We start from the raw sequence: 23,914 nt of genomic DNA, 5'->3' as shown, positions 1-23,914 counted from the left end.
TTAGTTAAAACAGTGGGGTTCAGCTGAGCACGGCTTAATTAATAATATAATCTAGGATGCCACTGTTTATTTTTACTATATTAATATTTCTTGGTCACCTATGAGAAAAGGAATCTATATATAGTCTCCGTCTTTTCTTTGAGGGACTGAGGAAAATGATATTGTGAGCAAGTCAGGTGCTGGGCTCTCAAATGGATGATGTGGGTTTCCATGTTTGAACGTGTGCAGGGGGAGAGGGTCCAGAGCCGAGAAGCCCAAGTGGGAGGCTGTAATTGTTCTTTCAGTAGTGTGGGCATAGATGTAGATTTGATATAATTAATTTTGTATCCTTTTGACAACTTGCTGAATTTATCTAAGGTCTTGATGAGATTATTGTGTAAAGGGTAGAAGGAAAAAAAAAAAGTTAAATGTCAGCCATGTAGAAAGCTGTTTCATCTCTCTGCCTGCCTGAATTTGCACACCAGTGTTTGAATTTTCTTTTCTAGGGATACCACTAACCTTTTATTTTTTAACCTAACATTCATTTTCTCAAAAGATGAAGGACTTAAATCATGATTATGGAGGCTTGAACTTTTGCTTTTAAAACGCCAACTTAAACCTTAGGGTATTAAAAAAATCAATTCACCTTCTAGAGGTGCTTCTCACCTTTAATCTCTAGCCACTTTTTCAAGCTGCATCTACTTGACATGACACTTTACCCCCACCCTTTTCCCTTGGTCTCTTTTTCCATTCTCTCCCATCTTTTCTACAAAAACACACACAATGACAAAGTTTTCTGACAGCTTAATGGAACTTTCAAGGACTATGGGGACTAGGTTAAATGTGATCTTATTAACAGAACATCTGGAGTAGTTAAAAATTTGCTCTTTAATTGGTTCAGCGGCACTGTGTTCATCTAGATTTTGTTTTGTCCTAACAATAAAATTGTGAAGAATCAATTTGTAGTTTGCATTATGTGGAAAAGTGGGAAAATAATATTGGCTTTGTCTCGGACCTTTCTTTCTGATAGCCTAGTTTCACCAAGTTTTTTTTAAAAGGCTTGTTAGAAGTTTTACTTTGCAAACTTCACTGCTCCGTAGACAAACTAGTCCACAGAGGGCAAAGCAGTGGAAATCAGGTAATTTCCTGAGAATAGCTCCTCTTTTCTTGACATTGTACATGAGAATGGCCTCAAACTATGTAGGGCTTGCTCAAACTAACTACATCACGCATGCCATTATTCTGGAAAGACAGAGGATGAAAAAGTTGTGTTCATTTGTTGGTTCCAGAGAGATATAGGTTATGCAAGTAATAGATAAACTCTTGCAAAGTGTATGGGCTGCTCTAGGGACTGAAAGGAGCCACGTGAACCTCATCATATGTAAATCTCTTAGCACTTTAAATTGTGGAAACGCCCTGAAGTAAACTACTGAAATGTAGTGGATATACTAAAATATACTGGATACACAGTAGATGGGATCTTAATTGGTGTCAGAAAGCCAATTACAGGCAATGTGAAGGTTTGTCACCCTTAATTAATATTTCTTAAGCTCTTGTAAGTCTACAGCCTGACAACTATCTTTGTAAAGAGATTCATTTTTAATGGGGTAATAAAATTTTTTCCACTCCAATTATTTTTAAATTTCATATTTTTTAAAAGGATGCATTCCTTTTCAAACAGATGTCTGCAATTACTTTTTTTTACTGAAATCAGAGGCAGTCATTATGAACAGTATAGAAATAATGGAAGTTCGGTATAGTCAACCACTGACAATGCTTTATTAGAAAGGAAAATGGTGTCGAGAAATTTATAGGGCAGCGAAATGCATTATGCCTAACCTTTTGGACATATTAAAGCATGTCATTTCCAGTCCTACAGTCTCTTGTTATTCATAAATAATAGATAGCACTGGACACAATCATCTGACATTTCTTAAGGTAATAAATATACCCTAAGTGCTGATGGGTCTTGCACTCCATGATTTAAAAGCACACAGCAGAAATTTAATGTAACTTAAAATGTCTTATGTAATTCTATGGATTTGCAGATTTAGTTCAACTCAGCAGATCAGTAAGCATGGAGCTCTGTTGAGTGAACTGTTGTGCTAGGCATCTTTTATTATTATAAAGCAGGACCTTACTTTGGAAAATGACACATGAACTCAAGTCCCTCTTTTCACCCCCGGAATATAAAGGAGAAGAACTTTCATGAGTTTCTTTTCTCTTGTCTAGTCATGCAGAAATGAAGGTAAAGATTTTGGCATCCCCTAAACCATTCTCAAACATTGCTTAGTAGCTGTAAGTGGAGTTGAAGGAGTGGGTTTTGAGATGATATTAGATGCAGGCCTTTAAAGGAGGCCACTATATCCAATGGTGGGCTCCATCAAGCATTCTGCTGCTTCTGCACTTGAGAACCAGTTATGCCTGGGCTGACCCAATCTAGGACATAGGTGAGCTCTGTGGTACCAACCACTATCTGATGGCCACAGTTACAGAGATGAGGATTTTTAGAAATTCTCCTCCAAGTCTTCATACCAGAGCAAATAGAGACCACAAGCATTTTTCAGCAGTTTTGGTGCAAGCAAATTGGGTTGATTCTTTTGCAGGAGTAGCAGCACAGTATTTTGAGCTATATGCCATGCTTTTGACAGATACCAAGGGAAAGTGTTAGGAATTTGATTGTCTTCCCAATAAAACAAGGTTGATTTCTATTCTTTATCAGAGCATGATAACCACAGTAAACAAATTATCCAATGAGACCTATTAAAGACGTAGAACATACTTTGAACACCAAGGAATACTTAGTGCATTTATTTATTATTTATTTTACAGATCATTTTGAAAGTCTGCCTATACACTGCCTAATGGTATCTGAGGTTGGACTTTAAAGCTAAACACTTAGATGTGTTTTCTGGAATATTATTTATGTTATTTCAGGACAGCATGTCTCAAGCTTTAGGGAACTTAAGAATCATCTGGAGTCCTGGTTTCTCGGCCTAACCTAGAGATTCTGATGCTGAAACTTTGGGCAGGACTTGAGGATTTCTGTCTCTAACTAGTTCCAGGTGATGTTAATGCTGAGTGGCACTGATTCAGGACATTTTCCACAGTGCTGATGGGCTGTCTTATTTAAGTTCACTAGTCAAGGTTTTGTTGTAGTTTTAAATCCTTATTTTTCCACTCTTGGCTAACACAGTTGAACCTTACCAAAGTGTTGCCTTAAAATAGTCTAATCTTGGACCCTGTACAAGACAGGCAACTTCTAGTCAAACATTCTAGAAACACTGTCCTTACATTATTAATTGAGCATTAACACGTTTTCTGCACAATGCCAACTGCTTTGTGTTCATTTATTCAACCTATTTAATCCTTCCAACAATGCTCATCTTATAGCCAACACTACTGGGGCCTGGAGACTGAGTGACATGCCCAAAGTCACACAGTTAGCTATTTGTAGAGCCAACATGCAAACCCAGGTCTTTATGAGCTCAAACTTTATGTTCTTAACCAGTAACACCCGGTCTCATCTTTAACCCAGATCTCAAGAACTACATTTCTAGAAAATTCAAGTTGGAAGATTTAGCAGTATTGAAACAGACCTGTTTCTTCATATCTGTTTTATCTTTGCTTTATAGAGAAAAATCAAAGCAAGTAATCAAATAATCCAAGCAAAGACTCGCCCAAATTTCACAATTTTTTTAAGGAGGTCCACTTCTCCATTTTGTGGCTTTGATGCCTTGTGAGAGAGTAAAGGAAGAAGATGGGACCAGGAAGTTGGAAAATAGAAATGCTTTGTCTGGTTTTAGAAATCACTTAGATGTTGTATTTCTAGTCTTATTTAAGAAAGCTGATGAAAGAAAACTTCAAAAAGCAAGAAAATACGCCTTGCAGACACTGCTAAAACTTTGCCAATGTAAAAGAATCATTACCTTTACAGGGACAGTAACAGTTCTAACACATGAAACCACAAACCAACATTCCAGGGCATGGCTTTTAAAAATTATCTTATCATGACTCTCAGTCTAGACATCAGTCCGTGCTCTGGCTGTAGCACTCCCACTGGCAATGCCATTTCTAAAGCAGTAGAGCAGTGGAGTGAACTGAGCGTTCCCAGCACACGGGGAAAAATGAAGCTGTTTCTTCTCTGAAAATATGAAATCGAATGGATTCCAGGCTCATTCTCCCTTCTATTCCTGTGATGACATCCCAACCAAAAATGCATCACTTTTAAAGGTGATGGAAGTGGAAGTGGGTTCATCTACAGTCAACCACTCCAAGCATTATTTCAATATGTGAGTTTTAAAATAGCTTCTGAATTCAGGATATTAAACAGCCAGGCCAGGAAGCTACCTCCACTTTGGCAGGGTCAGTCATTAACTTTATATATCTTGAAGACCATGGCCCCTCCTGGCACCTAATCTGTAGCCTGCCAGGAAAAACACACACACACACACACACACACACACACACACACACACACACTTAAATTAAAGGAAAAGGAAACTTTAAGTTATAAAATCCAAGCCCATTTCCATGGCTGCTGGCATGTCAGTTTATTCCTAAGCCATCTGGTTCACATTATGCCGTAAGACAAGAAGAAGGCTGCTTCCTGCCCAGATAACCACAGAGAGTTCCCATTTCACTTTCAGTGTGGTCATCTCGATTGGCTGGGGTGTGGCTTTGAGAATAAATTGTCTCCAGTTAGAGTTTTTCCCTTGTTTGTTTTCTTCTCTTCTTAACAGGGATTACAGCGGACCCTGTGTGGTTAGTGGGGCGATGCTTGGCTAGTGATTAGTTCATTCATTTATACTGTCTTGCAGGACCGTGAGCCTGGAATTTTGTTGCAGTAAGATTTGCAAACAAGAAAAATTGTGCTGTTAGATTCCATTCACTTAAGTTGTTATGAGGATTTCAAGGAAATTGTAGGCTTGTCTTACTATAAAGCAGAATCAAGAATCTATTTTTAGGGGATCCTACTCTGGGGCTTTTCTTGGTGTTATGCCATCTTTCTTAGCTCTCAGACCCAACACAAACCCTCTCTGGCTCAGTGATGGAGGAAATGTCCATCTCCTTTTTGCCTTTGCATATTTCTCTAAAGGACACAGAGAGGCTTTGTTGTCTTTGTGGTCACCGGGTCCACTTTACACAGTTGCCTATTAATCACTTCACTATGGAGACAGACACATCCATCATATCACAGCAGCTCAGAAATGGGCAGTCCAGTGAAAGGGGGTGAGAGGGGAAAGTGCACACTTAACCATTTCGAGTTAGGTTACTGGCTGCCTGGGTCTTAACACACTTAGGGTGGTAATTGGGGTGGCGGTGAGTAGAGCTCTTCCTTTGTATTTAATTTAATAGGTGTGATTGATTTTACGTATTTTTGCTTGTCTGTTTTGCTTCACATTTTGATAGGACAGATAACATCTCCCAGCTATTTGTGTAAGGTGCAAGGAATAAGTATACTTTAAGATTGAGAGTTTTAATTTTAAATATAGTAATAATAAATGCAGGTAGACTAGCTGTGCTTTTGATGCAATGATACTGACTCTTTGAAGCCAAGAGTTTTGCGATAATGAATTCAATGTGGAACAGAGCAAGCTGAAAGTTAGCTTTCTCAGGCAAGAGAAATTGCAGATAAATTAACCAAGAACTTTCCTTCTATGAGTGGCAGATCGTCAAAACCTCTTTTTTAATCATTCAGGGCTGTCCACAGCCTTCCAAATGGTGTTTCTAGCTCTTGCTCTTGTATTTTCTCTACAAGTGCTCATTCCTGTATGCATTCCTTTACTATTTATTTAAAAGATATTTACTGAGCACCTTTCTGCCTGAAGATTCAGTGGTGAGTTTTAGCAGTCTAGGTGAGAAAAACAAGCATCATACTAGTGATGATTGTAGAATAAAGGGAATGCAGAGTCTGGGGACACTTGTAGAAGGAAGAACTTACCTGGGCTAAGGAGTCAGAGAAGGCTTCCTCATTTATGCTGAGCCCTAAAGATAGGGTCTGATGAGTAGGAAAATAAGTAGGGATATTCCAGGCAGAGGGAACAGCCTGTATGACAGCCATGAAGCAAGCTTGAGTATGGAAGGGTGGCTCATGCCTACAGCCTAACAGACTAGAAGGGAATTAGACCATTTACTATTACTACGGCCTTCCCTTTCCTTCCCTCCAAGCCTCAGTTCTTGTTGCTCTCTCCACTCCAGCTAAGATCCTGTGCATCTTTAAGGCTTAGCTCAAATGCCATCTCCAATGTAAAGCTTTTGCCCACTGTTGAAGCAGAAGTGATGTATCATGACATAGCCACACTTTGGACGGAGTTGTGTGCAAGCACTTGCCTTCTTCCCTGCTGATTTATGCCTCATTCATCATTGTCCTTCCCCGACACCTAGTGCAGTGCTTGGTAAATGTTTACTGAAGGCAGCCACAAAGATGCTTGGAGCCAAAACCTTGTTATACTAGGAGAGTGATAATAAAGACACAACCCAACCCTAAGTTAGGGGAAAACATCATTTCTAAAGCAAATTGTCTCAGAGCCTGGTGCTAGGTTCCCTTTGCACAGAATAGTATCCATGAGCAGGACTACTAGAAAACATTTTTTAAAATAAGGAATGTAGTGTTTGATATTTCAAAATTTATTAACATGGTCATCATAGGAAAAGTCAGAATTGTATTGGGCTTCCTCTTAGTTTTCAGTTTACAATTGTTCTTATTTTGAATCACATGTTGCAGGGTCTGGGGGCAGGGTCCTTCATAATCTTTTCATTGCTTTGGACTCTAAAGAACTTCAAATTGCCTCTCTGAGGTCTCCCTCCAGCATCTGAAAACTCTCACCTCAGAAAAAAAAAAAAAAACAAAAACAGTAGAGATTCTATTCTTTCTTAGTTCTGCCAATTTAAGACATGATTTCAGAGAAATCTCTAAGCCAGGGTGTGCCTTGCTTCCTGCAATAGGAAGGTAGAAAGAATAACCATTTAGCACCTTATGACTGGTGAGAAATAGCTGGTGGTTAATGAATCAATGCAAAAGATTTTTCAAATACTGTTTTCATTACTAATGCCCCATTTTCAGTTGGTGAGAGCAGAAGAGGATGCAGGGGTTGGCAGAGGAAGGAATTTCAAGACCCTAGGGTAGAGAAGCCACCCCTGATTGTTCTCTCTGCAGTGGGAAGATACCTGGGGAGGGGAGTATACCACCCTCCAAGGGCCCTTCACTTGCCCAGGGCTTCCAGGCAGCATCTGAAGCAAGGGATACTCAGCTCCAGCCTGTTGCCCTTTGCCCTTTGCAGAGATGCATTATTTTTCTAATTATTCAGTTCCACTGGGGTACTCTGTTGTTGCAAATAACCCATTTATCGTCATCGACTCTTTTGGATTTTTCCCAGAACTAATTTCATTTTTGAAATAGTTTCCCTTCTTATTGTTTTGAGCAAATACTGAGCACCATTATAGATTTATTTTTATTTGTCTGATAGATGCTACGATTAAAATTCTTTTATATGATTGGAGATAGAATTTATTTCCATGACTTCAAAAGCAAGGGTGATAGTCACACTAAAGATGACCTCCCAAGTTTAGAAGTTCATTTAAAAATAGCTCTACAATGTATTCAAAACCCATTTATTCAGACATCATTTATTGAGTTGCCCAACTAAGAGCTCTGTGAATGGCAAGGGTTATAAATGCAGAAAAAATGTGGTACTTGCCCAGGATTTGTACTCCACTGAGAATCCAACTATAATTGCCAACATTTTCCACTTATTTCAAAATTCAGTAACTATAGGAATCCTGAAACAGTATGTGTTCCCTTATACTGCTTCGAAATCTCATATCACCTTTTTGACTACATTTAGAAGGCACGAAGTTTGGACCTAGAAGCACATGTCTACTCCTCTCCTGTGGGAGACCAATAGCAAATGGAATCCAGTGGAGCAGCTGCGACTATCACTTGGAAGCCCTCTGTGAGCCACTAACCCACCACTTCTCCTTTGTGGCTTCTTTTGAGCTTTAGATCTGTCCAGCAAACTACAGCATTTAAGCTCTTTCCTATTTTTTATTTCCTTTGATTCTTGTAACAACCCAGTAAGGCAGTAAGATTAGGTGTGTTCACCTCATGCTACAGATAAAAAAACTGAGGCCCAGAGAAGTTAAGTCACTTGCCAAAAGGTCACCTAGCCAGTAAGTGGGAGCCTGCAATTCCAAGCCCACTGAGATCTTCTCTAGCTGCTTTTGTCACCACCACTGACAAGTCTGCTGTTTCCAAGCCTTCACAATGGCTATGCCACAAAGTTGACTTGATTATTTCTGTGAATGCTTCTTTGGCCTTTTTCATGATATAAGCAGAAAGCTTTAAGTTTTAAAGGCATTTCCAAAAATAACGTTTACCTTATCTTCAACTGCACTTTCAACTTACTCTCTGATCTGCTTCCATCTTTGGATGTTTCTGAATTTACACAAGCAGATGAGGAAAGCCCTCTGCCTCCCCATGGATAGATGAAGAGATGCAAAAATGTTTTTAAGGCCACTCTTTATATAACAAAATGAGACGGGGGGAAAAAATCTGTCTGAGATACCATTTTCCTGAAAGGTCAGATCCTAGTTAACTTGTTAACAACCAAAAACCTGAACTCAAATATCATCCACTAAAAAAGAGCTCTTCCCAGTGAAAGAATAAGTAGCTTTCATGAGTCCAAAATAGCCAAGGACTTTCAGACATGAAAGAAGAATGATATTTGGGAGCTAAAAGTAAGGCTAAGAAGCAGTGGATACATGTGAAAAATTTGCAATTTTCACAGTGAAACCAATGAATTGCTCTAGCTTTACTCTTTCCACGTTCCTTTTAAACTGAGAGGGCAATTTAAATTGTAGAATGCCAAAGTCAATTGTAAATAGCTTCCTATTATAATACACATTTATTGGGAATATCTAGTCCCCCTAAATTTGGCAGCCTGGAAGGGTTTCATGAAATACTCATTGCCATGAAAAAAATACCTAACACACCTCCACCCCATTACTGGGGTCTAGCCTTTGTTAAACCCCCACTGAAATCACCAAGTCAATGAGAGAAATTAAAACCCATTTTATCCACAGGTGTACATTTTTGTGCAATTATATGTAGGGGGTTAAAAATGGTGTTCGGTAGAACCCCATACATAATCAAAATTGAAGAAAAATCAGTAGCTATTTTAGCATAATAAGGAAATGCAAATTTAAGGAAGAAAATTTTCATTAGCACATTTCCTTGGGGAATAGGTATTAAAATATATTTGAATGCAGGACACCCCACTGTTTGGGGAGCTTCACACAAAAAAGGTGTGAGTTATAGCCAAATTTCCGGCTGTTTTTTGCTTCAGTTTCTACCCCTTAAAAGCTGATGGAGATAAATCTGGAAATATTTGAAAAGCATCACATTTGGAAATTATTTGATATCTTACCGTCTTGCACACTCTTTCCTTATGGTGAATTGCCTTGACTGCCTTTTATTACCGAGGGTATTTGTTGGATCACAGAATCTTTATCTCTTAAGAGATATTTGCTGCTTCTACTTAAGTCACAATCGTTTGTCACAGGACAATCATTTCCACAGCAACCAACTGTGATGTCACAATTGAAGGGAGGAGGACCCTTAGGAAGGAAAGAAAAAGAGAATGTACTTTTCAGGCTAAGGTTTCTGGGTTTTAAAACCATCACTTCAGAAATCAAAATATTTTAGCAGAAAAACCCCCATGACAAAGCTTCAAGGTCTCAGCTATGACAAAGACAACATTTCAGTAGAAGTTTAAGGTTGGGTGTTGTGGGTTTGGGAAGGGGTAGAGATTTTTATTTCCTTTCATTCTAATTCTGTGCCACTGATACCTGCCATTAAAATACATTAAACATATTCCAGAAAGAGTTGATTTAGTAGATGAAAAATGTGTCTCCCGAGACCAGAGAAGGTACATTTTCTGTCTTGCTATCATTTCCATAATAGGAACAATGTTTACATTTCCTCAGCCCATGCAGTGCCTCTAATGTATTCGTGTTCTTTCACTCTCCAGAGGCAGGAATTGAGGTATTTGAGATTTTATTTTTTAGCGACTGCATCAAGCACTTAAGATCTGACAATTGTGATGGGTATTCTCACTTGGCATTAAAAAATAAAAGCTTCTGTGTTTGCATTTGATTAGAGTCGCTCAGCTGGGTGGCTGATTAAGCAGGAATAGCGAAAGCACCTTTCTTCAGAAACAATGAATCCTGGTTAATGTAGTGTAAGAATATGGATGGGTGTAGTCACATAATTTTTATTAAATTGAAGAGATTAGCTCTGCTGAAAAATCTCACTGTGACAGCAAACTCTAGGTGCAATAATGGGACCTAACACTTCTCAAACCCACTACAGGGCCCCAAATGGTCTTATTTCTAAATCTCCTTTCAGTTCCAGTGAGAAAGCTTCATTCAAATATTCAGCATATTTACCTGAAATTGAGTTTGCGCTGTTTTTTTTTGTTTTTGAGAGGTGATGCAAAATCAGCACAAACATTCGTAGTCTGTGAACTTTAGCTATATTCTCTCAGTGTAAATAAAAACGACACACTCTCTTTCCTCTAGTTGCTTGAAAGGCAAACGCTTTTCCCCCAACAGAGGCTCCGGTGGCCACGAGGAGGTCATCGGAAAAGATCCCAACTGGAAGCCTAGAGTGTGTGATTTGTTTATTTAACATGCATTAAATTGTTGCCTCTTCCTCCAGACTCAGGATAGCTTGGTTATCCCAATTCTAGGAGGGGAAGATTAAAAAGCCATAAAGAGGGAAAGAAAGATAACTTTTGAAAGCCAAAACTTCCCATATTCCCCGGAGTGAAGCAGAGTAGAAAGTGCAGGTACTGGAGAGAGTGAACAGCACTTTTCTTTCTTTCTTTTTTTGAAATGGAGTCTCACTCTGTCACCCAGGCTGGAGTGCAGTGGCCCGGATCTCCCCTCACTGCAACCTCCACCTCCCAGGTTCAAACAATTCTCTATCTCAGCCTCCGGAGTACCTAGGATTACAAGCACCTGCCACCACGCCCGACTAAAGCTTTTTTTTTTTTTTTTTTTTTTTGTATTTTTAGTAGAGACAGGGGTTTCACCATCTTGGCCACGCTGGTCTTGAACTCCTGAGCTCGTGATCCACCCGCCTCAGCCTCCCAAAGTGCTGGGATTACAGGCCTGAGCCACCGCGCCCGGCCTGAACAGCACTCTTTTAGACAACAAAGAAGGCTACAAATGGAGTCCATTTACATACTGCACACGAGGGGATTGGGGAGGATTAGTTGATGTTTGGCAAGCTGAGCTTGGAAGACAAGTTGTGCAGAGGTGCTATTGTCACTTATTACTGTTATTAATTAACAAGGTGAATGCCAAGCAAAAGCAAGCCTCGGGGTGTGCTTTCATTTCTTAACGCCATATGCGATGTCTATTGCAGGAGTGATTCGGGAAAGTTACCTCAAAGGCCACGACCAGCTGGTTCCCGTCACCCTCTTGGCCATTGCAGTCATCCTGGCTTTCGTCATGGGGGCCGTCTTCTCGGGCATCACCGTCTACTGCGTCTGTGACCACCGGCGCAAAGACGTGGCCGTGGTGCAGCGCAAGGAGAAGGAGCTCACCCACTCGCGCCGGGGCTCCATGAGCAGCGTCACCAAGCTCAGCGGCCTCTTTGGGGACACTCAATCCAAAGACCCAAAGCCGGAGGCCATCCTCACGCCACTCATGCACAACGGCAAGCTCGCCACTCCCGGCAACACGGCCAAGATGCTCATTAAAGCAGACCAGCACCACCTGGACCTGACCGCCCTTCCCACCCCAGAGTCCACCCCAACGCTGCAGCAGAAGCGGAAGCCCAGCCGCGGCAGCCGCGAATGGGAGAGGAACCAGAACCTCATCAATGCCTGCACAAAGGACATGCCCCCCATGGGCTCCCCTGTGATTCCCACGGACCTGCCCCTGCGGGCCTCCCCCAGCCACATCCCCAGCGTGGTGGTCCTGCCCATCACGCAGCAGGGCTACCAGCATGAGTACGTGGACCAGCCCAAAATGAGCGAGGTGGCCCAGATGGCGCTGGAGGACCAGGCCGCCACACTGGAGTATAAGACCATCAAGGAACATCTCAGCAGCAAGAGTCCCAACCATGGGGTGAACCTTGTGGAGAACCTGGACAGCCTGCCCCCCAAAGTTCCACAGCGGGAGGCCTCCCTGGGCCCCCCGGGAGCCTCCCTGTCTCAGACCGGTCTAAGCAAGCGGCTGGAAATGCACCACTCCTCTTCCTACGGGGTTGACTATAAGAGGAACTACCCCACGAACTCGCTCACGAGAAGCCACCAGACCACCACTCTCAAAAGAAACAATACTAACTCCTCCAATTCCTCTCACCTCTCCAGAAACCAGAGCTTTGGCAGGGGAGACAACCCGCCTCCCGCCCCGCAGAGGGTGGACTCCATCCAGGTGCACAGCTCCCAGCCATCTGGCCAGGCCGTGACTGTTTCTAGGCAGCCCAGCCTCAACGCATACAACTCACTGACAAGGTCGGGGCTGAAGCGTACGCCATCGCTAAAGCCGGACGTACCCCCCAAACCTTCCTTTGCTCCCCTTTCCACATCCATGAAGCCCAATGATGCGTGTACATAATCCCAGGGGGAGGGGGTCAGGTGTCGAACCAGCAGGCAAGGCGAGGTGCCCGCTCAGCTCAGCAAGGTTCTCAACTGCCTCGAGTACCCACCAGACCAAGAAGGCCTGCGGCAGAGCCGAGGACGAGCCGAGGACGCTTGGGTCCTCCTCTCTGGGACACAGGGGTACTCACGAAAATTGGGCCGCGTGGTTTGGTGAAGGTTTGCAACAGCGGGGACTCAACCTTCATTCTCTTCCTTCACTTTCCCCCACACCCTACAACAGGTCGGACCCACGAAAGACTTCAGTTATCATCACAAACATGAGCCAAAAGCACATACCTACCCCATCCCCCCCCCCACACACACATGCACACAACACATACACACACACGCACAGAGGTGAACAGAAACTGAAATATTTTGTCCATAACTTCACAGGACGTGGCCACACTGGGTTTGCGTTCCAACCTGCAAAACACAAATACACTTTTTAAAATCAAGAAAATTTAAAAAGACAAAAAAAAAAAAAAGAATTCATTGATAATTCTAACTCAGACTTTAACAATGGCAGAAGTTTACTATGCGCAAATACTGTGAAATGCCCGCCAGTGTTACAGCTTTCTGTTACAGCAGATAAATGCCATGTTGGGCAACTATGTCATAGATTTCTGCTCCTCCTCTCTTTTAATGAAATAACGTGACCGTTAACGCAAGTAACTCTTTATTTATTGTTCACCCTTTTTTTCCTTAAGGAAAGGACTCTTCCAAATATCATCCTATGAACAGCTCTTCAGAAAGCCCATTGAAAGTTAAACTATTTAACGTGAAATCCATTAACTGGAATAATTGAGTTTCTTTATTTTTACAATAAATTCACTGAGTAAATAAGTTGGAGCTGGAATTCTGAGCTTTGTGTTTGGACTGTCTGGTCTGTAGCTAAAGGAAAAAGTTAAGCGGGGAATATTTATTTAAATCTATCAGTTCATTTGCTGGTCAGGTCTCTGGCCTATAAACATGCAAAAAAACTAATTCATGTTAAAGTCCTTCCAGATCCTAATTTCTAAAGCAATCAGGAGAGAAGCTTTTAGAATGGCACATCATATCCCATTGGTGCCAACATGGTTTTGTCCATGGTTCTGACTTTCTGTGAAGGCACCAGCTTGCAATACGCCATCTCATTTCACCTTGCATGTGAGACAGCAAACAAAATCCACAAATGGTGTGAACTAATATGCTGGCTGCTACCTTGCATAAATTAATGATTTGATCACACGGGTTCTTTGTGGGGTTACATCTGTGAATAGCCTGTTTTCCACATGTAAATTTGTGCCTTACACCTTAAGTTGTGTACACTTGTAAACTGTCTTTATGATCAACTGTTCCTCCTTTTGAAATAAGTGCAGATATTTATTTAACCCTCCCTTCCCCACCCTCCGCCCCCCTTCCAGCCCTCTGGAAGATTGGAGTCAAGCAGATGGAAGAATGCAGTGGTGATAGTTGTCATGCGACAGCCTGAGAACGCTGGGCAGCACCACACCCTCCAATTCACACTGCCTTCTAGTTGTGCCAACTCGAACCACCCTTTGGCTGTGCTGCGAAGCATGGACCCCAGTGTTGTGGGTGTGGCAAATCCCCTTTCATCCTCAAGAGCTCCCTGCTTCCCTTAGATTATTTCAATACGGTGATATCCTTATTTGCTACCAGAAAAGGGACTAACGTCCCATTCCTCTTTTCTGCTGTGTCCACTGGCTAGAGAGCAGGCGGTCCGCAGTTGGGCAGACACCTGGGAGGAGTCTTCAAGCCATGTGCACAACACACACGTGCAGTGCATACAAAGAAATGACATGGAAATAGATGCAGGCAGGCTGGTCCCTGCTGTGATTAACGAGTAACTCCAAGTACAAGGCCGACCACAAAGGATGCTGCAAAAACGTTGACTGGGGCAAAGGATTTTTTATTTTATTTTTTATTTTGTTATTATGTTTTTAGGGGATGGGAGGTGGTGTGTGTTTTTCTCCTCTTGGTTTTCATTTGCTCAAGCACACAAAAGGGACTTTAGTTTACTCTATCATGAACAAAGGAACTGTCCACATACTATAAACCATGAGCAGTGTTGTTGTTGTTTTTTAAAACAGTATATTTGGTGGTCTCTTTGTTTTTACTTCCAGTTGGATCTTCTGGGTTTAGTTTTGTCTTTAAAAAGAATTCAAAAAAAGACTGACAATGACAGTTTTGAGTTGGATAGTGAAAAAATGGAGCCTCCATAATCAGTGTGGTTGCCTTCAGACCTGAGTACTTAGCTGAGGGTGGGTGAGAGCCCTTTGTTCCAAAAGTCCATTACAGTTTTGCTGTTGTTTAGGGGTAGGTGGTGGTTGTTGTTTTTACTTTTTTTTTTTTTTTGCCTTTTGTAATGGAATCCATGTTCACATCCTGTGAACTCTGTCTCCTGAAACCCTGAAGTATTTCCTAGAACTTGAAATATTGTTTTCTTCCTTGAATTTTCTCTAGAAATGCAGAAATTAGGAAGGCGATGGGTCTGTATCCCCCTGCCCCCTTCTTTCCCATGCTTGACTCCTGAGAGTACTGGCAGTGCGGCACCCATCATTGACGTGAGCGGCTGTCTTGTCCCGTGTTCGTAGGCATCACTGCCTCAGCTGTTAAGGAGACCTGTGTCAAAACTTACATCCACTTTCCTAGACCCCCACAACCCATCACTTCTGGTGTTAACCCTAAAATACCCACATGTATTGAGCTGGTCTTCTGCATTTAAGTATTTCTCCCCATTTTTTTTTCCCCACTGTGTGTGGGGGGAGGGTCCATAAACCCGAGTGTGCCTTTGCTTTCCACCCTTGCTAGACACTGGTAGATGCAACAAACTCAGATTTATATTTGTTGTAAAGTTGTAAAAATATTGTGATGTCACCAATTTTCCTTCCATCTCCACATCCCCTAACATCTGATTCACGACTTAATGTATGTTGTAAAAAAAAAAAAGAAAAGAAAAAAAGGGACAAAAGAAAAAATGCAAGGAAAAGGCTCTTTATTACTTAAAAGTAATAAAACCTGACTGTTCTACATTATCTTTTGTGTCCTGAATGCTTTTATTTATCTCTTAATTTTTCCTTTTTAAGCTGCTCTCCTCACCACCCTTTGGGGGTATGATTCTACTCTTCCCTCCATTTCTATCTGGCTTCCAAAGCATACATAACTGTACAGTTTGATGTATTTGTTTGCAGTGTCCACACCCAGCCACCCCCACCCAAATTATTGACGTGTTTCTCTGCTCAAACCCAGCCTGGAGGAGGATTTTAGCAGAAGCCACCGGTAATTAAAAGGCAGAGCACGCATTGGCTCCTTCTATTCATTTTATGCATTTTCTTTTTATGGGCTTGTTCATCATCAAACATTTATGCTAGGCTTGATAGTTTAAGAGATCAAGGCTAGGATTTTAGTATGTAGGGTCCACTAAAAATAGATCCTTGCACAGATGTTACTTCAGTCTTTTTATATATTAATAAGGTGGAGGGGGCTGGATTTTACTCCTTGTTACCATTTATCTTTTGTAACCCAGCAGACATGGTTGGAGATATATTGGGACACAGCCCTTGATTTTTCTTTTGCAAAAGAGCATTATGAAATGCCTAGATCAGGTTTTCCTCTAGGGGTGTTTTTAAAACAATTATTTAAATAAGTCGTCAGCTACAGTAGTTTACTTTTGACCCTCTGAATTTTTTTTTTTTTTTTTTTTTTTTTTGATGCTTTAAGTCAGTTGAGTGCGGGAAGCTGCAGGTTGAGGCCTCAGTTCATACCTATAGTGGCCCAGTAACCTTTAGATTGCCATCTCCAATTGTGTTTCTTGAATTACATCCATAGCGCCTGGCTGTGTTAGGCACAAAGTTGACTAGAGTGTAGTTTCTACCTCCTCATTTGCAAAGAGAGACTGACATGGCCATTTGAAGGTAAGAACAAAGTACTGATGAAGCTCCCTAGAGGTTAGGGTCACAATATTTGTGCTGGTTCTTAAAGGAAGAGTTCTCTGAACAACTAGCCCAGGCAGAGGGGACATCCTTTGCAAAGGCACCAAGTGTGCTCTTTGGGAAACAAAAGGTTCAGCAGGCCTTGTGCAGGGCAAGTCTGGGAAAGGGGGGTTGGAGACAGGCCAGGAGGGACCTGTTTCCCATATGCCAGGATTTTAGCTGAAGCAATGGATTGCTCCCTTGCTTAGGAGTAAACAAAACAACAGACAACGTTTGTGCTTGTGAAAGCTACCTGGCCATAATGTGGGAAGTGAATTGGCCTAGAGAGGGACTGCAGGCCAGCTGGGCAGTGTGCCAGATGGCATGCCAAGTGGGTAAGAGCAACACAAGTGAAAACCACACATCCAATTTCAGATGCAAAAAGGAACAATCACAGAGCTGAGTCCTTTTCGCCAGAAAGAACTTCCACTGTATGTAATTGACAGGTTAGCCCTGCCCGGTTATACCCAAATGTCTTATCTAGAACTGACAGAATGGCCAACATCTAGCGTGACCCTTTCATTTTAAAAATGGGGTAAGCTTTGTGAGGCTGAGGTGGGCGGATCATAAGGTCAGGAGATAGAGACCATTCTGACCAACATGGTGAAACCCCGCCTCTACTAAAATGCAAAAAATTAGCCAGGCGTGGTAGCGTGTGCCTGTAGTCCCAGCTACTCAGGATACTGAGGCAGGGGAGTCGCTTGAACCGTGCAGGCGGAGGTTGCAGTGAGCCAAGATCGTGCCACTGCACTCCAGCCTGGCGACAGAGCAAGACTCCATCTCAATTAAAAAAAAAAAAAAAAAAATGGGGGAAGCTGAGGTCCACTGAGTGAAAGGATTTGCTCATGCTCCAAAACTAGTGGTAGAGCAGCTATTCTGGAGACAAATTCATGGTCTCTTTGCCCAATTCATTCAGATCAGTAAAGCAATACCAGCTAGAAAGACTTGATCCTGCTCACCCATCTAGATAGCATCCCCATCTTTCTCAGTCATCCTTTCTCACAGGAAGCCCTTCATACACACTCACCCTTCACCAGCTGGGCTTCCTAGATCCCCTCATTTGGGCCGAGGCATGATGTTGGAAAAAAGCTTGGATCACATGGGCTTGAAGCATACAGTCCCTGCAGTGCAACCTGATACTTGATCTGGTGGCTTTCGCTGCAGTCAGCTTTCTTCTGGGCTGCTGAAGAGGTCAAAGAGGCTGAACAGGTGTAGCCGGTATTTTAGTTGGGGCGCCCGGGATGTCCCTGCTTAGACACAAAAACTGCCTCAGACAACCCTGATTTTTTATTGTGTTTGCTTGCTAGCTTGATTGTTACAAGGTTGAAGGTTTCTGCAGTGTTTTTAGACTGTTTCTCCAAAGCAGTGGCTGTCCTGATGCAGCTACCAGGCTAGGTGTTTCATGGGATCAGAGATGACATCTTGGACCCGAACGTTTTCCTTAAGGGCCATGTCAGATAAACACAAACTGGTCTCATTGTTCGGCCTTGTAATTTGGCAGAAGCCAAATAAGATGCTCCTGGACCCCAGCGCCTAGGTTTTACTGCCTGAACAAAAGCTCTTTCAACAAAAAGTCATTCAGCAAGTAAAAGTGTCAGAAAAGCACCTCTAATTTCAGACACTGGCATTTTGCTTGAGGGGAAGTGGTGAGGGGAATTTAAAAGAACGCTTTAGTAACAAAATAACATGATTAAGAGCATAATCCTTTTCCTGGCTCAGCCCTGTGACAGCTGGGTGCTTGGACTCAGTAACCCTTAGAAACCCACATCTTTCCCTTATCCTAAAACCAGGTGATGACGTGTCTCTTGTACAGAAGTGGGAAGGAAGGGCTCACATTTATTGATTGGGACTGCCAGACAGATGGGGATCTTCAATATTCCATTTAGAGTATTGTGTATCCCTCACTCTAACCCCCCCGGGGATGCCAGGAGTTAGGGGACGGTTGACCTCTGCAGAGGGTTAGGGCTGAACTGATGTGCATTAAATGGGGCTTGCAGAGAAATGTGCAGATGTCCCTCTAGCAAATGGAAATGAAATTTGAGCAAATCAAGAGAGGCAGCTGAATGGTGGGGGGTTTCCCATTCCCCTCTGCGAACACATCCATGCACACATGTGCATGCACAAATGTCACGGGGCTTTTTCCTCTTGGTGTCTAGTATCAAAAATATCACAGAGGTTGGAACCCAGGTCTACTGACCAAGTGGTCCTTTTGGGAGGGCTTTCTATCCTTTCTCTGGTAAAACATGGGTTCCACCTAAGCACTTTCTGGTCAAAGGTGAGTGTTATAAACTATGGTTTAAGAAATGGGACCCAGGATGTTTGCAGAGGATATGAGACACAGGTCCCTGCCAGCCCACTGGCACTGACTGAGGCAGCTAACAACTTTTTCATTCTTCCTAATCACCTTCAGATAAAAGACTCTCTTGAGAATCATTAACGTCATTCCCAAAGCAAGTCATCCATCCTGCTAACGGGCTGCAATAATGGTCCAAATAAGGGGACGCTAATGAAGGGGGAAAGTTGGTAACCATGAAATCAGAAGCACTTTTCACTGATGGATTTCAAGAGGAAAAAAAAAAAAAAAACAGATGAGGGTGACATTGGATAAAATATCAAATGCCAGGACACTAACATGAAAGAAACTCATGCAGATTCCTAGGAGTTTCCCAGAATGAGAAAGATGATGAAAAACCATTTCATGAGCCAACCACTTTCTTCTTTCCTGTGCATCACGACAACTGTCCTTACCACACACATTATGGGGTGCTGAGAAAGTAGGCTGCTCTTAGCAAAACTTCATATCAGTTCTCTGGCATGAATACTGAACATTTTGCACATCTAGTCCCATGTCAAAGCAGAAGTGTGAATTTCAGTAATATGGCTAAGGTTTATTTAATAAAAAATGAAAAGTGGAAGGGTACCCCCCACCCCCTAGAGGGGGGCAGGTCTTCCAATTGTCAACAACAATGACATTTTGCATTTGTAGCACTTTACAGCTTGCAGATATAATCTTGTCCATTACATTGCTTAATCTTAATAACAGCCTAGTGGGGTGGGCAGCATATATATGATTGTCCCCACTTCAAAGAAACAGGAGTTTAGAGAGAAGGGATCTATTGAGCACTGATCAACATAATAATGTAGTCATATTTCAAAAACCTGTGTGTTGACATCACCCCCCTCAGCTCTCTTGGGGACACCTTAGGTTACACAATTACTCCGCTTGACTGAAGGGGAAAAGTCTCCTACAGCATTTCCCAGGAGAGACCCTTACAACAATAAAGTCCCCAAAATAAAGGCTAGGCACACACATTCTATTTTGAGGGCATTGTGCTCTAATGTTTTTCCATCGTTAAAGAACACATCTCTTCCTTCCTGCGTCTGCAGAGCCCCGATGCCAGCAGTGTTATTAGGAACTGTCAACAAAGCAGGAAAAGAGGGAGCTGGAGCCTAAGTCAGGACCTCCCTTCTGGGGGCGCACCCTGCCACGTTAGGGGCTGCAACACCAACTGCCTCGGTGAAAGAAAAAGGATGAAAGCCTCAGCCTTTGTAGCTGCTTCATCCTGCCCAGGCCACAGAGATCACAAAAAAACTTTTAAGAAGCTTGTAAGGACCCAGGATTAATCAGAAGCAGAGAAGAAGAAATGCCCTGTACCCAGAAGGGTGAAGAACTTGTCCAGCCTCCCCGTCACAGAACATGGAGGTAAAGTTAGTTTGAAAGTAAGAGGCATGTAAGAAATATCCACTGCTGTCATTTCACTTCACCTCCATGGTCACTTTGGCACAATGGGTACCAAAGCAACCATCTGACTTTACCCCTGATATCGACGATTGAATGATTTGGCTGAGTGCCTAGAAAAATCTTCCAGTAGGAGACAGAAGGCAGAGCTCAGCTCTACTTAGGAACCTGTCGTCCTCCTCCATGTTGCTACCCCTCATTCCACATTGCTACTGCCACAGACAAGCCTTCCTTGAGTTAGTGAGCTGTAAGTGCACATGGTGCAAGAGAGGCAGCACCATCTTCTCGGATGTAGGTGCCCAGCCTTCCTCCTGCCCTCGGGGCAGCAGTCCCTCACTGGTCATCACACAGACCTATGCTACAGCACTCTGAATAAGCCAGCATCTTCCACTCACCCCTCTGACAGATGACCTCAGATAGATTCCACTCAGAGGGAGGAGAAAATGGGCATTCTTCTTAGAACCCCCGCTGTTCTCTTTGTGTTTGCTTGTTGCTGTTTGTTTGTGAGACAATTGAAGCCCTGTTCGTAGTAAACAAAGCCTTTTCTCAGAACACAAATGTACTTTTTAGTGAATAGGGAGGCTTGGTTGCAATCAACTATGGCAGTACTGGTATAAAATATATATGTAATTCCAACTGCCTTGCAATGATTACTTAATTATGTACTCAACAAAGGTAACTACTCTGGAAACAATTAACTTTCCCCGATCAGAAGGGTCAGAGTCCATAGCCAGTCAACTTTGGAAAGGAAATTATATATTCCAAAGTGGTGTGTGTGTGTGTGTGTTGTGTGAAACAAAGTTGTCTCTTGAAGACTGACGTAGGTGTTGGCTGATTTGAATTCTTATTTGTCTTTAATTTTATTTAAGAACCAAAGATTTATTCCCCTCATTTCAAGGGTGAAGAGAAGGCCTGTGATCACATTTCATGCTTGGGGAGAAAAGATAATGTGTTAGACTTATATGTATGAATAGAAACATGTAAATAGTCATATTTCCGAGAAGGCCTGTGATCACATTTCATGCTTGGGGAGAAAAGATAATGTGTTAGACTTATATGTATGAATAGAAACAGGTAAACAGTCATATTTCCTTCTAACTTTGTAATTTAAACAGTGTAAGTCAGTAGGGAAGGGCTGTAATTGAAGCCAAAGTAAGTGAGGTGAAAATTACTAGGTGTTGGAGCATCTGCATCTCATTTTAATTAGGTGACTGTAATAGCAAGATCAAAAACTTTTCCTTGTCACTCAGTCTGTTGGGCTTTCTAATGGAGAAACCAAAGGGATTGTTTTGTCTTCAGGAAAGGGTGACCTAAAACAATCCTCTCTAATTACCTAGGCAGAGCAGCAGACAGATTTGGGCTCAGGGATGAGTGCGGCTCGGGGAAGGTGTGTTGTGAGGTCAAGGTACTCCAAGACCAGCCCCACAAAGGCCAGGCCCTAAAGCCCTTAGGGACAGTGATTCTTAATTTGGCAGCTTGGAGTTTTCCCTTCCCACAAGGCAAAGTAGCTTAGAAGAAAATGCATCATGTCATGAGTCTCGTGGGCCTGGGTTCTAGTCTGAGCTGGCCTCACCATTTGTGGGTCATCATTTGAGGCAGTCATTCAAATTCTTGGCACCTCATTTTCCTCATCTGTGCAATAGACTTAATGATGGCTGCCCTGCCTACCTCACAGGAGTGTGTAAAAGTCAAATGAGGTGAATGTTCCACCTCTTCTCCAACGGGATATGCCCCTCTTCTCCAATGTGGTGTACAAAATGAGATCCCAGCCCTCTAAATCTTCAAATTAAATGACTTTGAGTTCCCATCCTGCTGATAATGAAAATGTCTTTTTTCTCTTCCGTAAATACTCCTTATCTGTCAACAAAAGCAGCCAGAGGGACCAGTTAAACAAAAGCCCTGCCTAGCCTGATAAAGAATTCTGGCTCCTTTTCACAGATGAAGCCATCTCAGCCATGTGACGCCCACATCAAGGCCTGGGGGGCTCCACACACTGCAATGCTGTCTTCCTTGTCCATTCCCAGATGAAGAGTCCAGGGAGAACTGGTTATGCTCTTGATACAGGGCAGGTGAGCCAAATGTGGAGCTTAGCCCATGAGGGTTCTTGGCTTTGCCCAGGAAAGAATTCAAGGGCAAGCCAGAGGTAGAAGCAAACAGCTTGATTGAAGAGGCAGTGTTACAGCTCCATGACTGCTCCTGCAGTGCAGGGCTATCCCTTAGGCAGAGGGTAGCAGCTCAGGGGTTTCCAGTCATATTTATACCCACTTGTAATTGCATGCAGATTAAGGGGTGGTTTATGCAGAAATTTCTAGGGCAGAGGTAGTAACTTTGGGGTCATTGGTTCATTGCCATGGAAAGGGGTGGTCACTCTAGGTGTTGCCATGGCAATGACAAATCAATGTGGCCACTGGTGGGTGTGTCTGATTGAAAGCTGCTTCTGCTTAGGCTCTCTTTTAGCTAGTCATCAATCTGGTCCCGTGCCAAGCCCCCGCCTCTGGAGTGGAGCTCCCCCTCCTACCTCATTCTCACTGACTTTTGCCTCCCTTTACCACCTGGTGCTCTTCCTGACTGCTCAGCCCAAACTCTCGCCTCCAGCCAGGACATTGAGGCCTAGAGAATGAGGCCCACAGTGCACTGCAGGAAGCACAGTTGTAAACACTCCCTGCATTTGGTCCATGAGGCTTACACTCATGGACGTGAGTACATGACACCTGGTGGCCTTGGCTTGCCTGTCTACTTTGGTGCCATGCTCTTTGAACTGGTACACTCACGGCCATTTTCCCTAAGCACATCTGTGGTACGAACCTGTCCAGGCTCCAGGTGTTTCCATTCTGAGCTACAGATGGTCTGGATAGAAGTAGCAGTTACTCAGTCCTAAACTTATCCCTGTCTCTTGTCCCAAGAGTTTGTAACATTCTTTACAATGAAAAAGCTCTACCTTATTTCAACTATAAAGCATTATACCAAATATGTGATGGTCATTATCATACTTCTCATGGTGCTGAAAGATCTAGTTCAACACCCACCTCTTAAAGAAGAATAAACCAAGACATAAGAGGTTGCTCAGATGCACACTGCTCATTTGTGGCAGATCTAGGGGTATAAGACATATGTCCCAATTTCTAATTCATTGCAAGAGACCATACTCTATTAAAGTACAGACTTCTAAATTGTAATCCCAGAATGCGGAGGCTGAAAAAAAAAGATAGAAATTGATTTCACTCTCATGTAGCAGCCCAGAAGCCCATGGTCCAGGACTTTGGGACAGCTCTTTAGCCTTCAGCAAGTAGCTTCCATTTCAGGTTCAAGCAGCTCTTCTAATTGTGCCAATTTCCTAGTCAATAGGAAGGCCAAAGAGAGAGTGGGTGCAAGAGCATGCTGAGTCATTTTTAAGGGGTAACCCCAGTGGTTGCCCGGAGCAGTTAGCTCACACCCCATGGGCAGGAACATAATCCCAGGGCCACACTGAGCAGCAATGGAGGCTGGAAAATGCAGACCTCAGAGCCTTGTGCTCTTCTGAAATTCAGGAGTGTGCATTATTTTTGTAAACAAGGGAGATTAAAGACTTA

At 42.8% G+C, this 23,914-nt stretch overlaps 1 protein-coding gene and 1 pseudogene across 4 annotated transcripts in view; both read left to right on the top strand.

The window, feature by feature from the left end:
* Positions 1 to 15,579, top strand: part of SEMA6A (semaphorin 6A) — a 132,621-nt gene extending 117,042 nt beyond the window's left edge. The window contains exon 19 of one of the 3 annotated variants that reach the window (XM_003259863.3): positions 11,411 to 15,579. In XM_003259863.3, the coding sequence (XP_003259911.1) occupies positions 11,411 to 12,609 (1,199 nt within the window). In that variant the 3' untranslated portion in view covers positions 12,610 to 15,579. The remainder of the gene's footprint in view (positions 1 to 11,410) is intronic. The other 2 variants (XM_012505518.2, XM_030818064.1) reach the window with 2 other exon arrangements.
* LOC115836393 lies at positions 14,077 to 15,670 on the top strand (annotated as a pseudogene). The gene has a single exon (XR_004031461.1). The product of XR_004031461.1 is annotated as an uncharacterized LOC115836393 (transcript).
* The last annotated feature ends 8,244 nt before the right edge of the window (positions 15,671 to 23,914 follow it).

This window comes from Nomascus leucogenys, chromosome 2 (genome assembly GCF_006542625.1).
Source record: "Nomascus leucogenys isolate Asia chromosome 2, Asia_NLE_v1, whole genome shotgun sequence".
NCBI lineage: Eukaryota > Metazoa > Chordata > Mammalia > Primates > Hylobatidae > Nomascus > Nomascus leucogenys.
This window is presented reverse-complemented; position numbering and strand designations above follow the sequence as displayed.